At 42.4% G+C, this 16,944-nt stretch overlaps 1 protein-coding gene across 4 annotated transcripts in view; it reads left to right on the top strand.

Moving 5' to 3' along the window:
* The window catches only part of LOC140913399 (exocyst complex component 3), a 37,269-nt gene extending 28,205 nt beyond the window's left edge, over nucleotides 1-9,064 (top strand). Inside the window, exons 8-12 of one of the 4 annotated variants that reach the window (XM_073349728.2) lie at nucleotides 279-389; nucleotides 1,603-1,758; nucleotides 4,653-4,774; nucleotides 5,966-6,154; nucleotides 7,010-9,064. In XM_073349728.2, the coding sequence (XP_073205829.1) occupies nucleotides 279-389; nucleotides 1,603-1,758; nucleotides 4,653-4,774; nucleotides 5,966-6,149 (573 nt within the window). In that variant the 3' untranslated portion in view covers nucleotides 6,150-6,154; nucleotides 7,010-9,064. Of the gene's footprint in view, nucleotides 1-278; nucleotides 390-1,602; nucleotides 1,759-4,652; nucleotides 4,775-5,965; nucleotides 6,155-7,009 lie in introns of those variants that run through there. The other 3 variants (XM_073349731.2, XM_073349730.2, XM_073349732.2) reach the window with 3 other exon arrangements.
* Nucleotides 9,065-16,944: the final 7,880 nt, after the last annotated feature.

Below are 16,944 nucleotides of genomic sequence, written 5' to 3'. Positions count from 1 at the left end.
AAGATATTGCCTTCCCCACCCGGTCTCTTCCACAGTCTGAGGTCTTCCAGTGTTGGGGCTTCAGCACGTTAATTTAGTCCATCTTGGGTTTTAGTTGTTTCCCTGCTTTCCTCGCTTTGCTCATCATTTGAAACAAGGGAATGAAAAGAAGAAGCTGCAGCACTTGAATGACTCCACCTCTAAAAGTGGATGGAGCAAACAGAAACAAAGCCCATATACCAGCTCTGTGATGTCTCTACATGGTCTGCCGTTGACGTCAGTTATTTCCTGTTCCTCAGGTGGCACTGAAGGCTCACTTCAGAAAAGGTCATAGTGATTTTGACAGATTTCTAGACTGCTTACGGTCCAGTTTTTCAAGGTTTGAGATGAAAAATACAGAGACCTATGAGGTAAGAAATAAGCAAGATATTACTAAGAAAAACCACCACAAACCATGCTAGTGGATGTTGGGATTGCTACGTATTTCAGAGTTAACCCCAACTCCCGTTTAGCCCCAAGCAGTTTAGAAGAAGTCCTGATAGTCTCAGTCTGGTTCCTAACAGACAGGTGTTAACATCACAAAAACCACTATTACAATTACAACTCTTGTTGTGATCTTAGCAGAGAAGCCAGGAAAGGAAGGGGCATGGAAACAGGCAGGGGAGGGGGTTGGACTACCTTAAAAGGTGCCTCACCCGGTCATGGCTGTAGCAATCTGTCTAGCTAAGCACTTTTAAGGCCCCCCATTACCATTGTATCTGAAACCCTTGTAATTTTTAATGCATTTGTCCTCAGAACATCCCTATGAAGTAGGGACTTGCTATTATCCTTATTTTACTGGTGGAGAATGAAGGCCAAGAGAAACCTAAATAACTTCCCTAAGGTCTCACTGGAAGTCTGTGGCACAGCAGGGATTTGAACCTGCGTCTCCCATATAGAAAGCTAGTACCCTAAACACCTGGCTATCCTTCCTTTCATTAAGGGGAAGTTTGCATTGCTGCTGCCTGTGCTATGCATGTCCTATGGTTAAAAACAAGACTTCCAATTCCACATCTGTAAATATGGCACCTTTCACCACCACTAATTTCAATTCAAAGATAGAAAAAGCATTGCAACATAGAACTTTGGAGCTACTCTGTTTGTTCGTTAGAACCTGTCACTGGACATTGTGTCACACGAATGCCATGTCAGGTAGCAGTGCTGGGGTAGAACACTAAGCCAGAACTGACTGTGTTGCTAAGTTTGTTTGGGGTAGGGTTAGAGATTTCCTACGTGCTTTGACTGCAGTCTAAAACTGACCTGATTTAAATTGTTAATGATCTGTAGTTTTGTCCAATAAACTGTCTTTTCTTAGTAATATTTGAGGGCTAGAGCTCTCTCATTCCCTTTAAGTACTTACATGGCCCTCATCGCCCATAGTCTCTAAACAGATTGTGCCCACCATAGTACATCCATGTGTCAGACTAGCACTGCAAGACTCTTTAAAAGGGTTCAGAGGGGGAAGATTGGGGCCTGCTTCTGAGTGAAACCAAAGTGGTCAGTGTCTTTCTATCCAGAATCGGCCTTTACTCATAGCCACACTCAGCACAAAGAGGCTAATCTTTGTTTCTTTGTCTGGAACAGACCCTCATCCAGACTGTCCATCACAACATTATCACTGAGTATGTTCAGGCTCTCCTAATTGCTTCTGGGAAGTCATCTTCTGCAAAGCGGAGGAAAATTGCCAACAAAATTGAAGCAGATCACAGGGCAATGCAAACACTCTTTGAAGAATGCTTCGTAAGTCTTTGATTTGGCTTTGCAGTGTTATGTTTACTCTTTCCACCACCAAGTACAAGAACCTGGGCAATGAGCAGCACATTTCTGAATGGAACAGGAGCACTTAACAAACTGATACCCAGCTTCCCATTCATAAACATCAGTCATGTTTCAAGACATCATGTTGGCAGTTCAAATCTGCTATCAGTGGTGCAAAATATTGTTAGTTTGTAGCTTTGGAATGTAGGGGGAACCACAAGATTTCTACTTTTTCCCCTGTAACAGGAAATAGTGAGAGGCTCAAAACTGGGGTGAGTCAATTACATCAGCTAGGCCCATTGTACTTCAGGGGGCAATTGTCTCAGTAGAACAGGTGACGTTGTCTATGCTGCTCTACCGTACGGCTTTTGCCAGGTGGGCAATGCAGAGTCCTATAGAACTGATAGTCTCCTACACTCTCCTCAAAGGTCTGCTGTAGTATAGTTTCAGTTGGATACGGTATCCTTCTCACTTCCTGCTCTGACAGGCGGTTGGATGCTTCCGTGTTCCACTACAGAAGTTGCTGCATTTCAGTAGTGGGTAAAGGGCTTGCTGTATCTCTTTTACTTATCTCAGAGGGATCAGGATTATCATGAAGGTTTGTAAAGCACATGTAGAGAGATGGGTGAAATGCACTGCAGAGGGCCTAGTAATGTATTATAATTAAGAATACTGTAATTCTTGGCTACCTGGTACATTTTCCCAAATAAATTACTGGTGAGTACAAGATAAAGCAAAGCAGAGGCCAGGTGGATCCAGAACAGATGAATTTCCAAAGGAGGCTGGATGTTTTGTGTGAAATCAGAAGGAAGTGCATGCAAACAGCAGTCTGGGATGTGAAAAGAGGCTTTTGTAGTATTGCCAGCCCTTTTGATTTTATAGCAAATCTCTCAACATCTGGCATTTTTCCTAATCCCCCAGCTACTGGAGTCATGTGATTACATCAGGCTCTTAGCTTTCATTTAAAAAAATTAAGTTACCAGCCTTACGGTTGGAGAGAAAAGCTGGAAAACATGAACCCAAAGGGCTCAGAAACTAAATGGCACAAATAAAAAGACCCCAAATTAATTATTTTAAAGAATCTATTAATTTTAAGTCAATCACATGATTTCTTAGGCCCAACTCATTATTTTTGGCTGCTTGGGTTTGACAATCCTCCTTTCTATCCTCAGTGAGAGCTGCAGTAAACTGGTTGTCAGTAATTCGAACTCTGTATAAATAAACAAAAATTTTTAGTCTCCCTTGGAAAAAGCTCAGACTCACTGCAATTAATCCATTAGTCTCAGTATGGAAAAATGAAAACTGCTAGTACTTTTAAAGTCTATTGTATTAAGTAGGCCATTTAAAGAGCGCTTAAAACTTTCAGAGACCACCAGAAATATGTTATTTAAAAAACAAAAAAAGAATCTCTAACAGATAGCTCTTAAACTTGCCATTAATGCTGTGCTCAGCATTGTATAAGACATGGAAGAAGAGCTGATCTTATCACTAAATTAGGCAATGCATAGGCAATCCAAGAAAATCTAATTGTATGTATAAGCACACACAATCTATAATATACACAGGTTGAAGAACCAATCTGCATGCAGTTGGTAAAATGCCACTCCCGTCACCCATGCTCTTTCCTCTCTCATTGCTCAGGGTATTAGCACTGAAAACCTTGCTAGAAGAAATATACTTAAAAATGCAGGCTGATGTTCAGTCAAGTTAGGTGCATAATTGTGCATGCAAGATATATGCTCAACTGCATACTTAATTTATGCATGCAGTTACTACCATGGTTGCATCTGCTTCCTGACCTAGCCTGCCATGTGCCCATGCTTTCCCCTTTCAAGTCCCTTCTCAAAACATATGTTGAAACTCCCAGCCCTCCCCTCAAAGAAGTGTTTGCTAAATAATAATTACATATATTGTAAAAGAAGAGCGAACAAGATTGTGTTAAGCATTACTGCTCAGTCACCTACACTTTGGCTATTTTAGATCAAGGATCTTGTCTTCCTGCCTCTCTGTGTAGACCTTTTTGGCACTCTGTAATAAATAACATATGATAATAGTGAGCTTGACAAACAGGGAATATTGTACAGTTTGAGTATGTTAGGGAGAAAAAACCCGGCAATAATTATAGTTTTCTTGGTATGCAGAGCTACACGCAGTCTGTATTTCTGCAATGCAGAGGAAGAGAGAGAGGAGGGTTTTCTCTAAATATTATCTTTTGAATTTATGTTCAGTGCAGAGATGTGCTAGCTCTTGGAAAATCCAGTCTTATTCTTGGTGCTAAGTAGATATCGTGGGAATGTGTGCTTGTCCTGAACTAATTTGAACAGCACATTCCCTAGCTTTGCTTTGCCATAGAATTTATGCTGATATTGTGGCATAAATAATTCAGAGTAGCAATTTACTCTTATTACCTTCCTACTCAAAATGTGAGCAAGATCTGAAGCTAACTCTGGGCAGTTCATTCCAATCCTCATCTATCAAATGTCATTAAAAAAGGAATATTTCTTTGCTTGCTTTTATAGGGTTCAGTCCTGCAGGAGTGCACAGATCCATGCAGGATCAAACCCTTTTTTCACTTTGTCTTTTTGTTCGAATTTCACCCCCTCATAGCCTCGCTCTTTTGTTGGGCTTGTTTAAAGCTGGCAATAATGCAGCTGCATGTATTGACCAGTAGGGGATGCTAATGCAGTTGCATGATTAGATTCTACTTTATTCTTACATTTGGGGAGGGGGGGAAATAGCACACAACCCCTGCAATGCTCGTAGCTCTTTCTGGTCCACAAGTAGGTGACCCAAGTCTGATCCTGAAGCCAGATCTTCACAGTGCACTCTACTTCCTCTGCCACTCCAGTTGAATGCATATGTTCTTATATCCCTAGGGCCCTAGAACTGCTTCACTGGATGATCCTATTGAAGGAATCCTAGAGTTTATTCTACTTACTGACATCGAAGCAATGAAAATACAGCTTGTGATTCTTGTCCACAAGTTTCCAGATATAAGGTAAGGCATTTCATGGATTATTCAGGCTGCTTAGCTGGTTATTTACAGCCATAAATCCTGTAACAATATTTGTTATCCAATACACTACCTGTGCACCTTCTTGGCTGTGCTTTGGGATTATTATAGTCAGAGCTGGTACCAACATCTATAGTTAAGGCTGCCTGACACCTCCATTATTAGATCCTGTTTTCAGTTGCTTATAACTATCAAACGTTGACCATTTGGGTTGACATTTCCCATTCTGTGCACTGAATGAGGCAGGGGTCCAGAGGAAAAAAGTCGCATGTGATCATGTAATTAAAGACTATATCATAATGCACATGCACAAGGGGGCCAAATTAGCATTGCACCAACAATCTTAATTCAGGCAATTCTTAACTTTTGAATGTTTAACTTGGCAACCTTAACATTCTTCTAACGTCGTTCTTTTGTGTGTCGTTAATTATACTTTATCCAACTTGCGTTCAGCACTTACATTTCACACAGGAAACTGACAGTAGGAACTAAAATTGACTTTTAGTTCCAAAAATGAAATTGTAGCTAATCTCAGTTTGTCAAACTGTTCTGGTTTTTTTCCTTCAATTCCTTCCATCATTTTTCTGATGCCCTGTTCTAGTAACTGTATTTTTCCAAGTTAACTTATATGCACAGACAGTACTCGGAAAAATACCCGTTTTGATCGTAGTCTCTTAGGGCCAAAGCTAGCGCTGGTTCAATGTCATTGACTTCAATGGCGTCACATCTGCTTACATCACATCTGACTTGGGTTCTTATTGCCCGCATCATTAAATAGGGTGATAAGTGACCATTCAATTCAGTCAAGCAACTACCACACAGAGGAAAAAAACATCTTCCAGGTGACCAAGAGGTCACCATCTCTTTGCAGAAAGGGTACAAAAAATGCTTTTAAAAATAAAATGTGGAGTCACCATAAAAACCAACCTTCCAAACAATCAAACAGTCTTGGTCTGCTCTTACTAGAGAACTGGGTCAGGAAAAGCTTTGGCTAGGTGAGATCATAATTTTAAATACAGCTATAACAGGCTGGGTGGCCATAGGTGTTAGAAACCAATTTATCAGCAGTTGAAGTTTAATAGTTTCCAAGACTCTGCTCTTTGTAATTGGGTCTTATCAAGCAAACATATTTGTCTCCTCTGTTTTACTGGTCTGATTCCTGGTACTTTTGGAAAGGAAAGAACATCTGAATATAATCTTGGACATCAAAGGAACTCTCAGTTGGACAGACAGAAATGCTGTGTTGGAGGTGGTTTATGATAATTATGTGGAAGCTGAAAGAGGACAAAAGTTGTTTTTTGACGAGATAGAAATAAAGGCTGGAAAATATGGAGTCTGTGGCTGCTGCTGCTGCTATTAGGAAAGGTGAGTGTGTGTGAATACATATGCCTATAGGTGTGTGTAAATAGATTTATAGCTAGATAATGTAATAGTTGATGTGACTGTAATGCCACTTTTTTAGATTTCTAATACAAATTGGCATTAATAACTCTTATATAGCATTTTCCACCTGTAGATCTCGGTGTGTCTTTAAGTATCATTTTGCAGATAGAGCAGCTGGGGTACAGAGTGCTTAAGTGACTTGGCCAAGTTACGGCAGGTCAGTGGAAGAGCTGTGAATAGAACCCAGAACTCTTGGCTCCTAGTCTAATCACAGAGAATCACAGAGCACAGGGCCTGTTCAGACTGTCCAGTTAGCCCTGCTTAGGAGTGACAATCCCTATCCTTTTTAAACAAATACTTAATGTTTTTCCATTTGGTCCCTCCATAAATCTCCCCTAGTCCAATGCATTTCAACAGAGTGCATAGATTCATAGCTTTTAAGGCCATTAGGAACCTTTATGGTCATCTAGTCTGACTACCTCCTTAACACTGGCCAGGGAATTTCACCGTGATTCCTGCATTCAAGCCCATAACTTCTGAGTGAGCTAGCACATATCGTCTGAAAAGATATCCAGTCTTGATTTAAAGACTTCCAGTGATGGCCAATGCCTACTCATTCCAATGGTTAGTTACCCTCACTCTGAATAATTTACATCTTATTTCTAGTCTGAATTTGTCTTGCTTCAGCTTCAAACCATAGGATCATGTTAAATCTTTGGCTGCTCATTAGAGCCCTCTCCCTATGTAGGTTTATCGCCTCGCTCTGTATTGAGAGTGCATTCACACACACACATTGTTTTATTTCAGTTTCACAAACATTTCCTTTCTTTCACTCAGGTCTAATATGGAAAGTCAGAAGCCACCCTCCTCGCCTGTGTCACAAAGGTTCCATCATCAGCAGGCAACATCTGAGATCACAGCTACTTGAAAGTTGCTCGGAATGGCAAACCATATTTGTCTGCTGAAAACAGCCTGTAGGCCATGCAAGACCATGTGCCAGAGTGTTTCAAGACAAGAAGATCACATAAACCCAAACCATGGTTCCCTGCATGAAGTCCAACTGAAAAGGGGAATGCACATGGGTTAGAATCCTCCCTCAAACCTGCAGCTAGATTCTTGCTTAGCTGGGCTATGGCTGCTAGGAAGAGAAGCACTGGAGAGAGCCACATCTTGCTTCATAGGGGATTGGGTCAGTAAGCCCCTGCCATTTCCCCAGTCCTTCTACAATGCTCCTTTCCACAGTCCTGCACAGAGAGCCACTATGTAGCATGCTCTGTGGCATGCAGAGGGCTGCGGAAGCCTTTTGGCGCATGGTTACTACCTAGCATCCTGCTCAGCCGGAAGGTGGCATTTCCATAGCATTTGGGGCCTTGCAGGCCCCCAGAGGGGAAGCAGGATGTGGCACTTAGCTTTTGTGTCCCATTCAGTTGCTTAAATGGAAAGCCATACTAATAACACAGAACTTACATCAATCCCCAGTAGCCCATTACAATGGATTGTGGACATAGTGTAATTAGTATCTTAGTTTTATAACTGGCTTCAGAGCTGAGTTTGTCTTTCCATCCATATAACTCAGTTTACCGAAAATTTCCCCTGCTGTAATACTCTCATTTCTTTAACATGGGAATTTTTGCTGTGGAAGTCTCATGTGCAGTGGACAGTTAAAATAGCTGTTTCCACTCTGGGTCGGTGTGAACTTCTTTCAGATGTGAATAGACAAGAAGTACAGTATGGGAAAACAATAGCCCTTCTTTTTGCCCACGTATAGGCTGGTCATAATCTCAGAGCTGGATTTGGTTCAAGGCCGCATTTGCCATTCTGACAAGTGTAAACAAATTAGCCGTGCAGAAAAGAACTGCGATTATCAGATACTCTTCAACTCTTATAGGCAGCCATTCTGCATCAGTGACAGCTTCCTCAAACATGGCCTTTTACCCCTGTTTTGTTGGCAGTTCAGTGTGCTCATGATTAATTAGGAATGGAACAAGAGAAGCAAGTTGGTTGGTTTTTGTGTATATGAAAAACTTGTAATCAAGCTGCCCCGTGAGATGTTTGGGGGAAAGTCCCCTAAATCAAAATGAAATTTTAAAAGGTGTCACACTACAAAACTATAAACTCTCATCTGTGCTCTTTGCTGAGTCTGAAAGCTCATTTCTTCAATAAACTAGCCTTTAAAGGCCAGATTCTGCTTTCCTTACTCCTGGTGAACGGTACCTCCCTCTACAACTAGACCCAAATAGACCTATTCCAAGTAAGGTGACACACAGGGTGAACAGGGGAATGTGTGCCTTGCCCATGGCAAATATATGGGTTTTAAAAAACAAGTCAAACAACTTTAGAATGACCATGTAATCTGCCTTAAGTGACCCTTCAAGGACCAGAAAACACTAGCTGAGTCACAGAGGTTGTTAATTAACTAAAAGTGGTACCACACCATACCAAAAAATTGCTCTCCCTTGTTTACCATCTCGGCTTGAACTCTTCATTCACTTTTCCCTGCTCAGCTCTGCCCTGGCCTACACCTTGGATCTGATCTATTAACATGACCCATATTCTTTCTATGTCAATGGGCCAATGCGCCCTGCCTCTTCAGGGACAAAAACATTTGGTGAATTTGTGTCGGTTTTGCCAAATTGGTGAGAAAAACAAACAAAATCCCTTAAAAAGGACTCAGAGAAAATCAAAATGTTTCCTTTCAAAAAAGATGACATTTTGATTTTTCAGTTCAAATTGACTGTTTTGAAAATGTGTAAAATAATCAGACGTGGTCAGCAGTGAAACAAACGTTTTGTTTGACTGGACACTGTAGTTTTTTCCCAACTTTTTGTTTTCCCAAAAATTTTGAACAGTTTCAGTTCAACCCAAAAATAAAAGGAGGACTTGTGGCACCTTAGAGACTAACCAATTTATTTGAGCATAAGCTTTCCTACAGCTCACTTCATCGGCTGCTCACGAAAGCTTATGCTCAAATAAATTGGTTAGTCTCTAAAGTGCCACAAGTGCTCCTTTTCTTTTTGCGAATACAGACTAACACGGCTCCTACTCTGAAACCTGTCAGTTCAACCCAAGCGGTTCGGTGTTTTTAATTTTCCAGAATGGCCAATGAACCAGAAAATCCATTATTCGCACAGCTCCACTCACAGCCTTCTGAGTTTATTTCTCTAGGCCCATCTTCGCGCCTTCCTCCACGCCCAATACAAGGGCAGCTGGCCCTTCCTTTCCCTTTTTAACCTCCTCATAAAGACCTGTTATTCTCTGAGGCCTGTAAAGACCAAATACCTACTGCAGCCCAACATTAAATAATTGGATGAAGAAAAAAAAAGCCTTATCTTTCTTTGGGGATTGCAAATAGGTGTCAAGGGCTCACAACCACCCTGTCCTTCCCATATTGCTAATTGTCCTGGGTAGATGGGAGGGGAGCTTTGGTGGAGGTAATTGGTCCTGATCTACAGTATGTCTGTGTTCTAGGACCCAATCATGCAAATTCGTACTACTGGGATGAGTAGTAAGCACTACTTTTGGTTGTAAGGTTTTGCAGAATGCTGCCTTTACTCTGTGAGCCTCACAGAGACAGGAGATGAGGGAGGGGGAGTATTAATATTATTTTTGTCTTGTACAATACTGAGCACATCTTTGATTCCCATGGACCAAATGATTTAATCCCCAATAGACTCTTTATTGCTTTTAATGAATTGTGAGAACTTCAGAATCATAAAAGTCAATTTCAGCTATTAAAGGATTAGGAAGAGCGTTTTAACAAAAGTCAGTAATTTGGCTACTCTTCCAAGACAGCTGACTCCCTGTTCTGTTTGAAAACAGTTTCTAAAGCTTCAGATGGTCCAGGTATTAGATAAATGTGCAATTTTTAGTCCAGCTAAACATTTAATGGGCTTATAAATCACTCAGTAAAACAATTTTAAAAAATTCACTCCCACTTTGCACAGGTTGGAAGACAGCACAGTCTGCATGTTGCACCCAGCTCATCCAGCCTCAAACTTCTTGCAACACAAAGAAATATGGACATCTGTCAAAATATACAGGGCTGGGCTCTGAATTGTGCTGGGTATATCCAGCTAGTCACAGTATTCATCCTTCCGTGCTATGACTTACGCATTTATTTCCAGGGGCGGGGAATACATTATATCTACAATTTCTTGGAGATAGGATTATAGTGAGCCCATGTTTATTGATATTTAAATCAACAAGCATTACAGAGCAAATAAATAAAAACAGACAAAACTCTTCAGACATCCTGATCATAGCTGGTCTGAAAATACATTCCACAGCACTGGAAAGATTTCTTCAAATAAATATTGATAATTAGTTGCTTCTACTCTATCTGATAGTCACATTCAGAGAAGGGTTTTGTGCTTACTAAATAAATAAATAAATGTAAATTGGAAATCGGCCTGTATTGGAACATAGTGTTAGGTAAATAAATCCTGTCTGTGTATGTATATACAATGTGTTCTGTAATATATATCTGTATGTGAAAGATATTTATTTTAAATAATATTTCTTCATTGTAAATTTCTCTTTCTTATTTTGCAATGGAGCCATAAAATATTCAAATAAAACTTAAATGAAGAAAAATAAACTCTTAGACTTGTTTGCTGCATATTGGACTGCAGAGTTTGGAGGTGAATCTGCCCTGATCTGAGAAAGATCTCAAACCTATGGACTTTCTAGATATGATCCTGTGACATATTTAAACCCATCTGTGCTGTGCTTCCAGGAAAACAGGGGACAAGGGTGGCTTTAACTTCCCTGTTTTACCCTTGTTTCTGGATTGTGTAGGGGCCAGTGCAGGCACCAAAGGACACTCCACCAGAGAAGTAGATCACATCATGGAACGGGCCACACAAATAACCCAAGAAAACCTATTTCAATAGAGAAATAATGCCCCCTCTGACCACACACCCCTAGTTGTCACCTACCACTCCACAATGGAACCCATACAGGGTACCATCGAAAAATTACAACCCATACTTGATGGGAACCCCATCCTGAAATAAATCTTTCCAGACCCCCTCTTCTGGCCTTCAAACAACCCCCCCAACTTCTCCAAGCTCATCATCAGAAGCAAGCTCCCCGCACACCAGGGCACACAAACTCAAAGCGGCCCCAGAACCTGCCACAATAACAGATGCAAAACCTGCAGACATATCTCTGCTTCTACAATGATCAACACCCCCAACAACGCACCTTTCAAGATCCCTGGGTCCTACACATGCCTATCACAAGATGTGGTGTACCTCATCCAGTGCACTAAATGCCCCAGTAGCAACTAAGTGGCTGCAATGAGATACTCACTACGTGCTCAAATGAACTTGCACAGAAAAATGATAAAAGAAAAAAACACCCTATCGTCTGTGGGTGAAAACTGTTCACAAAGTGATCACTCTGTATGTGACCTCTCAGTCCTCATCCTCAAAGGAAACCTGCATAACACCTTCAAACGATAAGCCTGGGAGCTTACATCCATAACTTTCCTAGACACTTAAAATCATGGACTGAATAGTAGAGACACTGGATTTATGGCTTATTACAATTTACAGTCCACTAAACAACCCCTCTCAGCTGCCCTTTCTCCCCTCCCTTCCTATGACTGGAGAGGTATTAACAGGCCACTTCACTTGAATGGCCCCTTGCACTATATATTAACTGCCTATGCTAAACAATGTGTTCCCTCTTGTGCTTAGCTTGGACACTCTGTTAGTTCCCTAGATCTGAAGAAGGTCCAGTAAAAGATATTATCTCACCCATCTTGTCTTGCTGATACATTTTAAAGCAGCCAGGACTTCCTGTACCCTAGACCTAAATTAGAGCAGCTCAGAGCTGCTCTAATTTACAGCAGCCTCTTGTGGGCTGCCAGTGAGCTGCTCCATGGTCTATGGCAGCACAGAATCTCTGTAGCTCTCAGCACTCCAGAGACTCCCTCGACAATGATCCTCCTCCACTCCCCTGATACACTGGCTGCGGGGCTTATGATTCTTGCTTGGCATATAGGGGCTGCAGAGGATGAGAAATTCCTCCTCTCAATTCCCACCAGCCAATAGAAACAGAGGATGTTCAGCCCCTTCCTAGATCAGGTGCAGAGGTCCTGCTCCCATTAAAGTCACCTCATGAGACCACGGGCACCAGGACTTTAAAAGGGAGATAACATTGATTCCTAGGATTTAAACATCTCAGCTTTTCTGAGAGATCCTTTCTTCCAATTTCCTCTTGTGACTGGCACAGAATGGAGCCACTGACTGCTGGAAGACGATTCCTTGTCTGTGTTCCATGGCTGCTGTTTGGCTGCAGCCCCTCATGTTCTGCAGTGACAGACTTTTTGGAACCATCTCGGTAATTCATGGTTCTGGAACTAGAGCACAGCATTGGGACTGGAGTTTTTTGGTGAGGGTCCTGTGTGTGGGAAATTGTTACAGTAAACCAGGTTTTCCAAAGCATTTCTAGGGACTAAGAATAACTCAGCTTCCTGCACTGCTTGTAAAAAGAAAAGGAGTACTTGTGGCACCTTAGAGACTAACCAATTTATTTGAGCATAAGCTTTCGTGAGCTACAGCTCACTTCATCGGATGCACTGCTTGTGTGACAAACAAACCCTGACAGGAGTCCCTAAAGGAAGGGAATCATGGATCATGACCGCAACATCTTTTTATGGCAGCAGGGAGGGGCCCTGGGACAGGGGACAGGAAAGGGCATTGGCAGTGAACTGTGCTGATCAACTGGTTCCCAACCCAGTGAAGGTGGTGTACATTGCAGACACAGCCCAGCTGTGCATCTGCTCTTTTCTCTACTGAAAGGGCTAGAGAGCCTCAAACTCACTGTACATATCACAGGTTTCAGAGTAACAGCCGTGTTAGTCTGTATTCGCAAAAAGAAAAGGAGGACTTGTGGCACCTTAGAGACTAACCAATTTATTTGAGCATGAGCTTTCGTGAGCTACAGCTCACTTCATCGGATGCATACCGTGGAAACTGCAGCAGACTTTATATATATACAGAGAATATGAAACAATACCCCCTCCCACCCCACTGTCCTGCTGGTAATAGCTTATCTAAAGTGATCATCAGGCTGGGCCATTTCCAGCACAAATCCAGGTTTTCTCACCCTCCACCCCCCCCACACAAATTCACTCTCCTGCTGGTGATAGCCCATCCAAAGTGACCACTCTTTACACAATGTGCATGACAATCAATAATAATAATAATGGCCCAACTTGATTATCATGCACATTGTGAAGAGAGTGGTCACTTTGGACGGGCTATTACCAGCAGGAGAGTGAATTTGTGTGTGTGGGGGGGTGGAGGGTGAGAAAACCTGGATTTGTGCTGGAAATGGCCCAGCCTGATGATCACTTTAGATAAGCTATTACCAGCAGGACAGTGGGGTGGGAGGAGGTATTGGTTCATGGTCTCTGTGTGTATATAATGTCCGCTGCAGTTTCCACGGTATGCATCCGATGAAGTGAGCTGTAGCTCACGAAAGCTTATGCTCAAATAAATTGGTTAGTCTCTCAGGTGCCACAAGTCCTCCTGTTCTTTGTACAAATCACATTTACTTAAGCTCTGTGTGGGTGAGCACAATTCCACCCCATCGCATTCATAGAGATACAAACCCGGCGGGAGTCTGAGGGGGCATCTGTTAAGACCTGCTGAGGAAACCATGTGAAACAACCCAGTGACAGGCTAACAAGACTAATCTGAACCCACTCGCCCAGCTAACAGGTTCGGCTCCTCAGGGAAGGGAAAGGGTTAAGTGGGTTTTGCTGACTAACCGTTACCAGTTGCCTACTTTCCCCACCTGGGAGGGGGGAGGGAGTGGCTTTCTACAGACAGAACCTGCAAAGCTAGGGCTGCTGGATCTGAATTTTGTGCCTTGAGACCAGCTCTAGTTTTGTCTGTTCCCAGAATAGCTTGGCAGGTAACCTGACAGCTACTGGAGGGGCTCAGTTTAATTATTAGTGGGGTCTCTGAACAGTGATGTAGTGTCTATAAAAGGGTTAATTATGACATTGTATTTCCAGGAGACTTCTGACTCCCCAGGTTAGTCAGATGGTCTACAGCAGCCACCTTAAAGGATTTATCTTTGTCTCGCAAGAGAGTTAGTTTCATGGAGTCTCAAATCCCCTGAATTGCACTGCAAGCACTAATGCACCTTCTAGATGTAAGTTAGAAGCAGAGGCTTCGTGAGATTCTCATAGCCATATGCATATCATGGCTTTATTAAATAGCTTTGACAAGGCAGTATGATGTATGGGGAAGGAGGATAAGTGCTCAAGGCAAGTGTGTGTGAGCCTTTCAGTTTCATCAGACATATAACATCCTCTGGGGGAAGAAAACAAAGACCCACAGAGAGTTGGACGTCTTTAGGAACAATTCACTAGGCAGTGTGGCCTCGTGGATAGGAAACTGGCCTGTGTTCAGGAGAGCTGGGGTCTATTGCTGCTGGGTGACCTTAGCAAGTCACCTGTGCTCTCTGTGCCTCAGTTTCCCCATCTGTAAAATAGGGCTAATGATACTGACCTCCTTTATAAAGTGCTTTGAGATCCACTGTTGACAAGGACTGTATAAGAGCTAGGTATTGCTACTATAAAACAGAAACTGGTTTTTTATTTGTGATTTTTTTTTCCCTCCCAAAAAGGAAAATCCAGGGAGCTAATGAATCAAACATCGTGACACGTATCTGTCACCACATTGGCCAGAATAACTTGTGTGTGGAAATCTCTTTCAGATTTTGTCTGTAGCTGTGACTTTGCAGGTCAAAGGTTACAGCTGAGAACAGAAAACCCCAGCTTAGTCATCAGTCTCCTGGGGGGGACGACAAAGAATTGTAAACGTCCAGGACAGACAAGACAGTGATCATACACTCACTGATAAAGCCAACTAATCTTTATTACAACAAACATCCATAGACGTCACTAATGTTAAACACTCTGCAAAACACTTGATTAATATGAAAGAGACAAGGTGCGTGAGGTAATATCTGTTATTGGACCAGCTTCTTCTGGGGCGAGAGACAAGCTTTCATCCTACACGGAGCTCTTCAGGTCTGGGAAAGGTCCCCAGAGTGTCACAGCTTAATTAATATGGTCAAAGAAGGAGGGACTGGAAACTGTGGGGAGCTATGGCCCCAGGACATCATTATAGGGTAGATTCCAGAAGTAGCAGAGTATAAGAAAGAGCCCTTTGATTAGAAATGGTGATAAAGACAATTATTTACCAGGAGGGGAAGGGCACTCTACAGCATAGAAGACAGCTTCATGGCTGCCTTAAAGCTTAGTGTGTGTCTTACAAAAGTGCAATGGGAGCAATGAAAAGAAGTGAAAAAGATACACAATTGCTGCCATCTAGTGGTGCTGGGGAGGGCAGGACAGAGGACTTGCAGGTTGTGATCCCTTTATGACAGCTCCCAGTCTCCAAAGGGTACACACTTTGGGCTGACTAGATACTAGAATTTGCTGTAATGATAAAGAGGCAATAAGGAAACAGCAGATGATGTTATAGCCTGAAAGTTATCTTGCTAAAAACAGGGGTTCAGACTGTCTCTTGTTTCTGTGAGTGTCAGCTTTCAGCAGCAATCACTGAAGTCTGTGAGGTTTCAGAGTAGCAGCCGTGTTAGTCTGTATTCGCAAAAAGAAAAGGAGTATTTGTGGCACCTTAGAGACTAACCAATTTATTTGAGCATGTGATGTGCAGGTGAATGAGCCTGCATGGATGTGCAGGTGAACGAGCTCTGATAGTGTGGCTGATGTTATTAGGCGCTGTGATGGTGTCTTGCGGAAGTGAAGAAACAGATTGATAGAGCCAGAAGAGTTCCCAGAAGTCACCTACTACAGGACAGGCCTAACAAAGAAAATAACAGAACGCCACTAGCCGTCACCTTAAGCCCCCAACTAAAACCCCTCCAACACATTATTAAGGATCTACAACCTATCCTGAAGGATGACCCAACACTCTCACAAATCTTGGGAGACAGGCCAGTCCTTGCCTACAGACAGCCCCCCAACCTGAAGCAAATACTCACCAGCAACCACATACCACACAACAGAACCACTAACCCAGGAACCTATCCTTGCAACAAAGCCCGTTGCCAGCTGTGCCCACATATCTATTCAGGGGACACCATCACAGGGCCGAATAACATCACCCACACTATCAGAGGCTCGTTCACCTGCACATCTACCAGTGTGATATATGCCATCATGTGCCAGCAATGCCCCTCTGCCATGTACATTGGTCAAACTGGACAGTCTCTACGTAAAAGAATAAATGGACACAAATCAGATGTCAAGAATTATAACATTCATAAACCAGTCGTAGAACACTTCAATCTCTCTGGTCACGCGATTACAGACATAAAAGTTGCGATATTACAACAGAAAAACTTCAAAACCAGACTCCAGCTAGAGACTGTTGAATTGGAATTCATTTGCAAATTAGCTACAATTAACTTAAGCTTGAATAGAGACTGGGAGTGGCTAAGTCATTATGCAAGGTAACCTATTTCCCCTTAAAAGAAAAGGAGTACTTGTGGCACCTTAGAGTCAAGTACTCCTTTTCTTTTTGTGAATACAGACTAACATGGCTGTTACTCTGAAACCTATTTCCCCTTGTTTTTTCCTACCCCCCCTCCCCCCGACGTTCTTGTTAAACCCTGGATTTGTGCTGGAAATGGCCCACCTTGATTATCATACACATTGTAAGGAGAGTGATCACTTTAGATAAGCTATTACCAACAGGAGAGTGGGTTTGTGGGGGCGGGGG

Source organism: Lepidochelys kempii, chromosome 6 (assembly GCF_965140285.1).
Source record: "Lepidochelys kempii isolate rLepKem1 chromosome 6, rLepKem1.hap1, whole genome shotgun sequence".
Lineage (NCBI taxonomy): Eukaryota > Metazoa > Chordata > Testudines > Cheloniidae > Lepidochelys > Lepidochelys kempii.
Note: the sequence above shows the minus strand (reverse complement) of the source record. Positions and strands in the feature narration are given on the sequence as shown.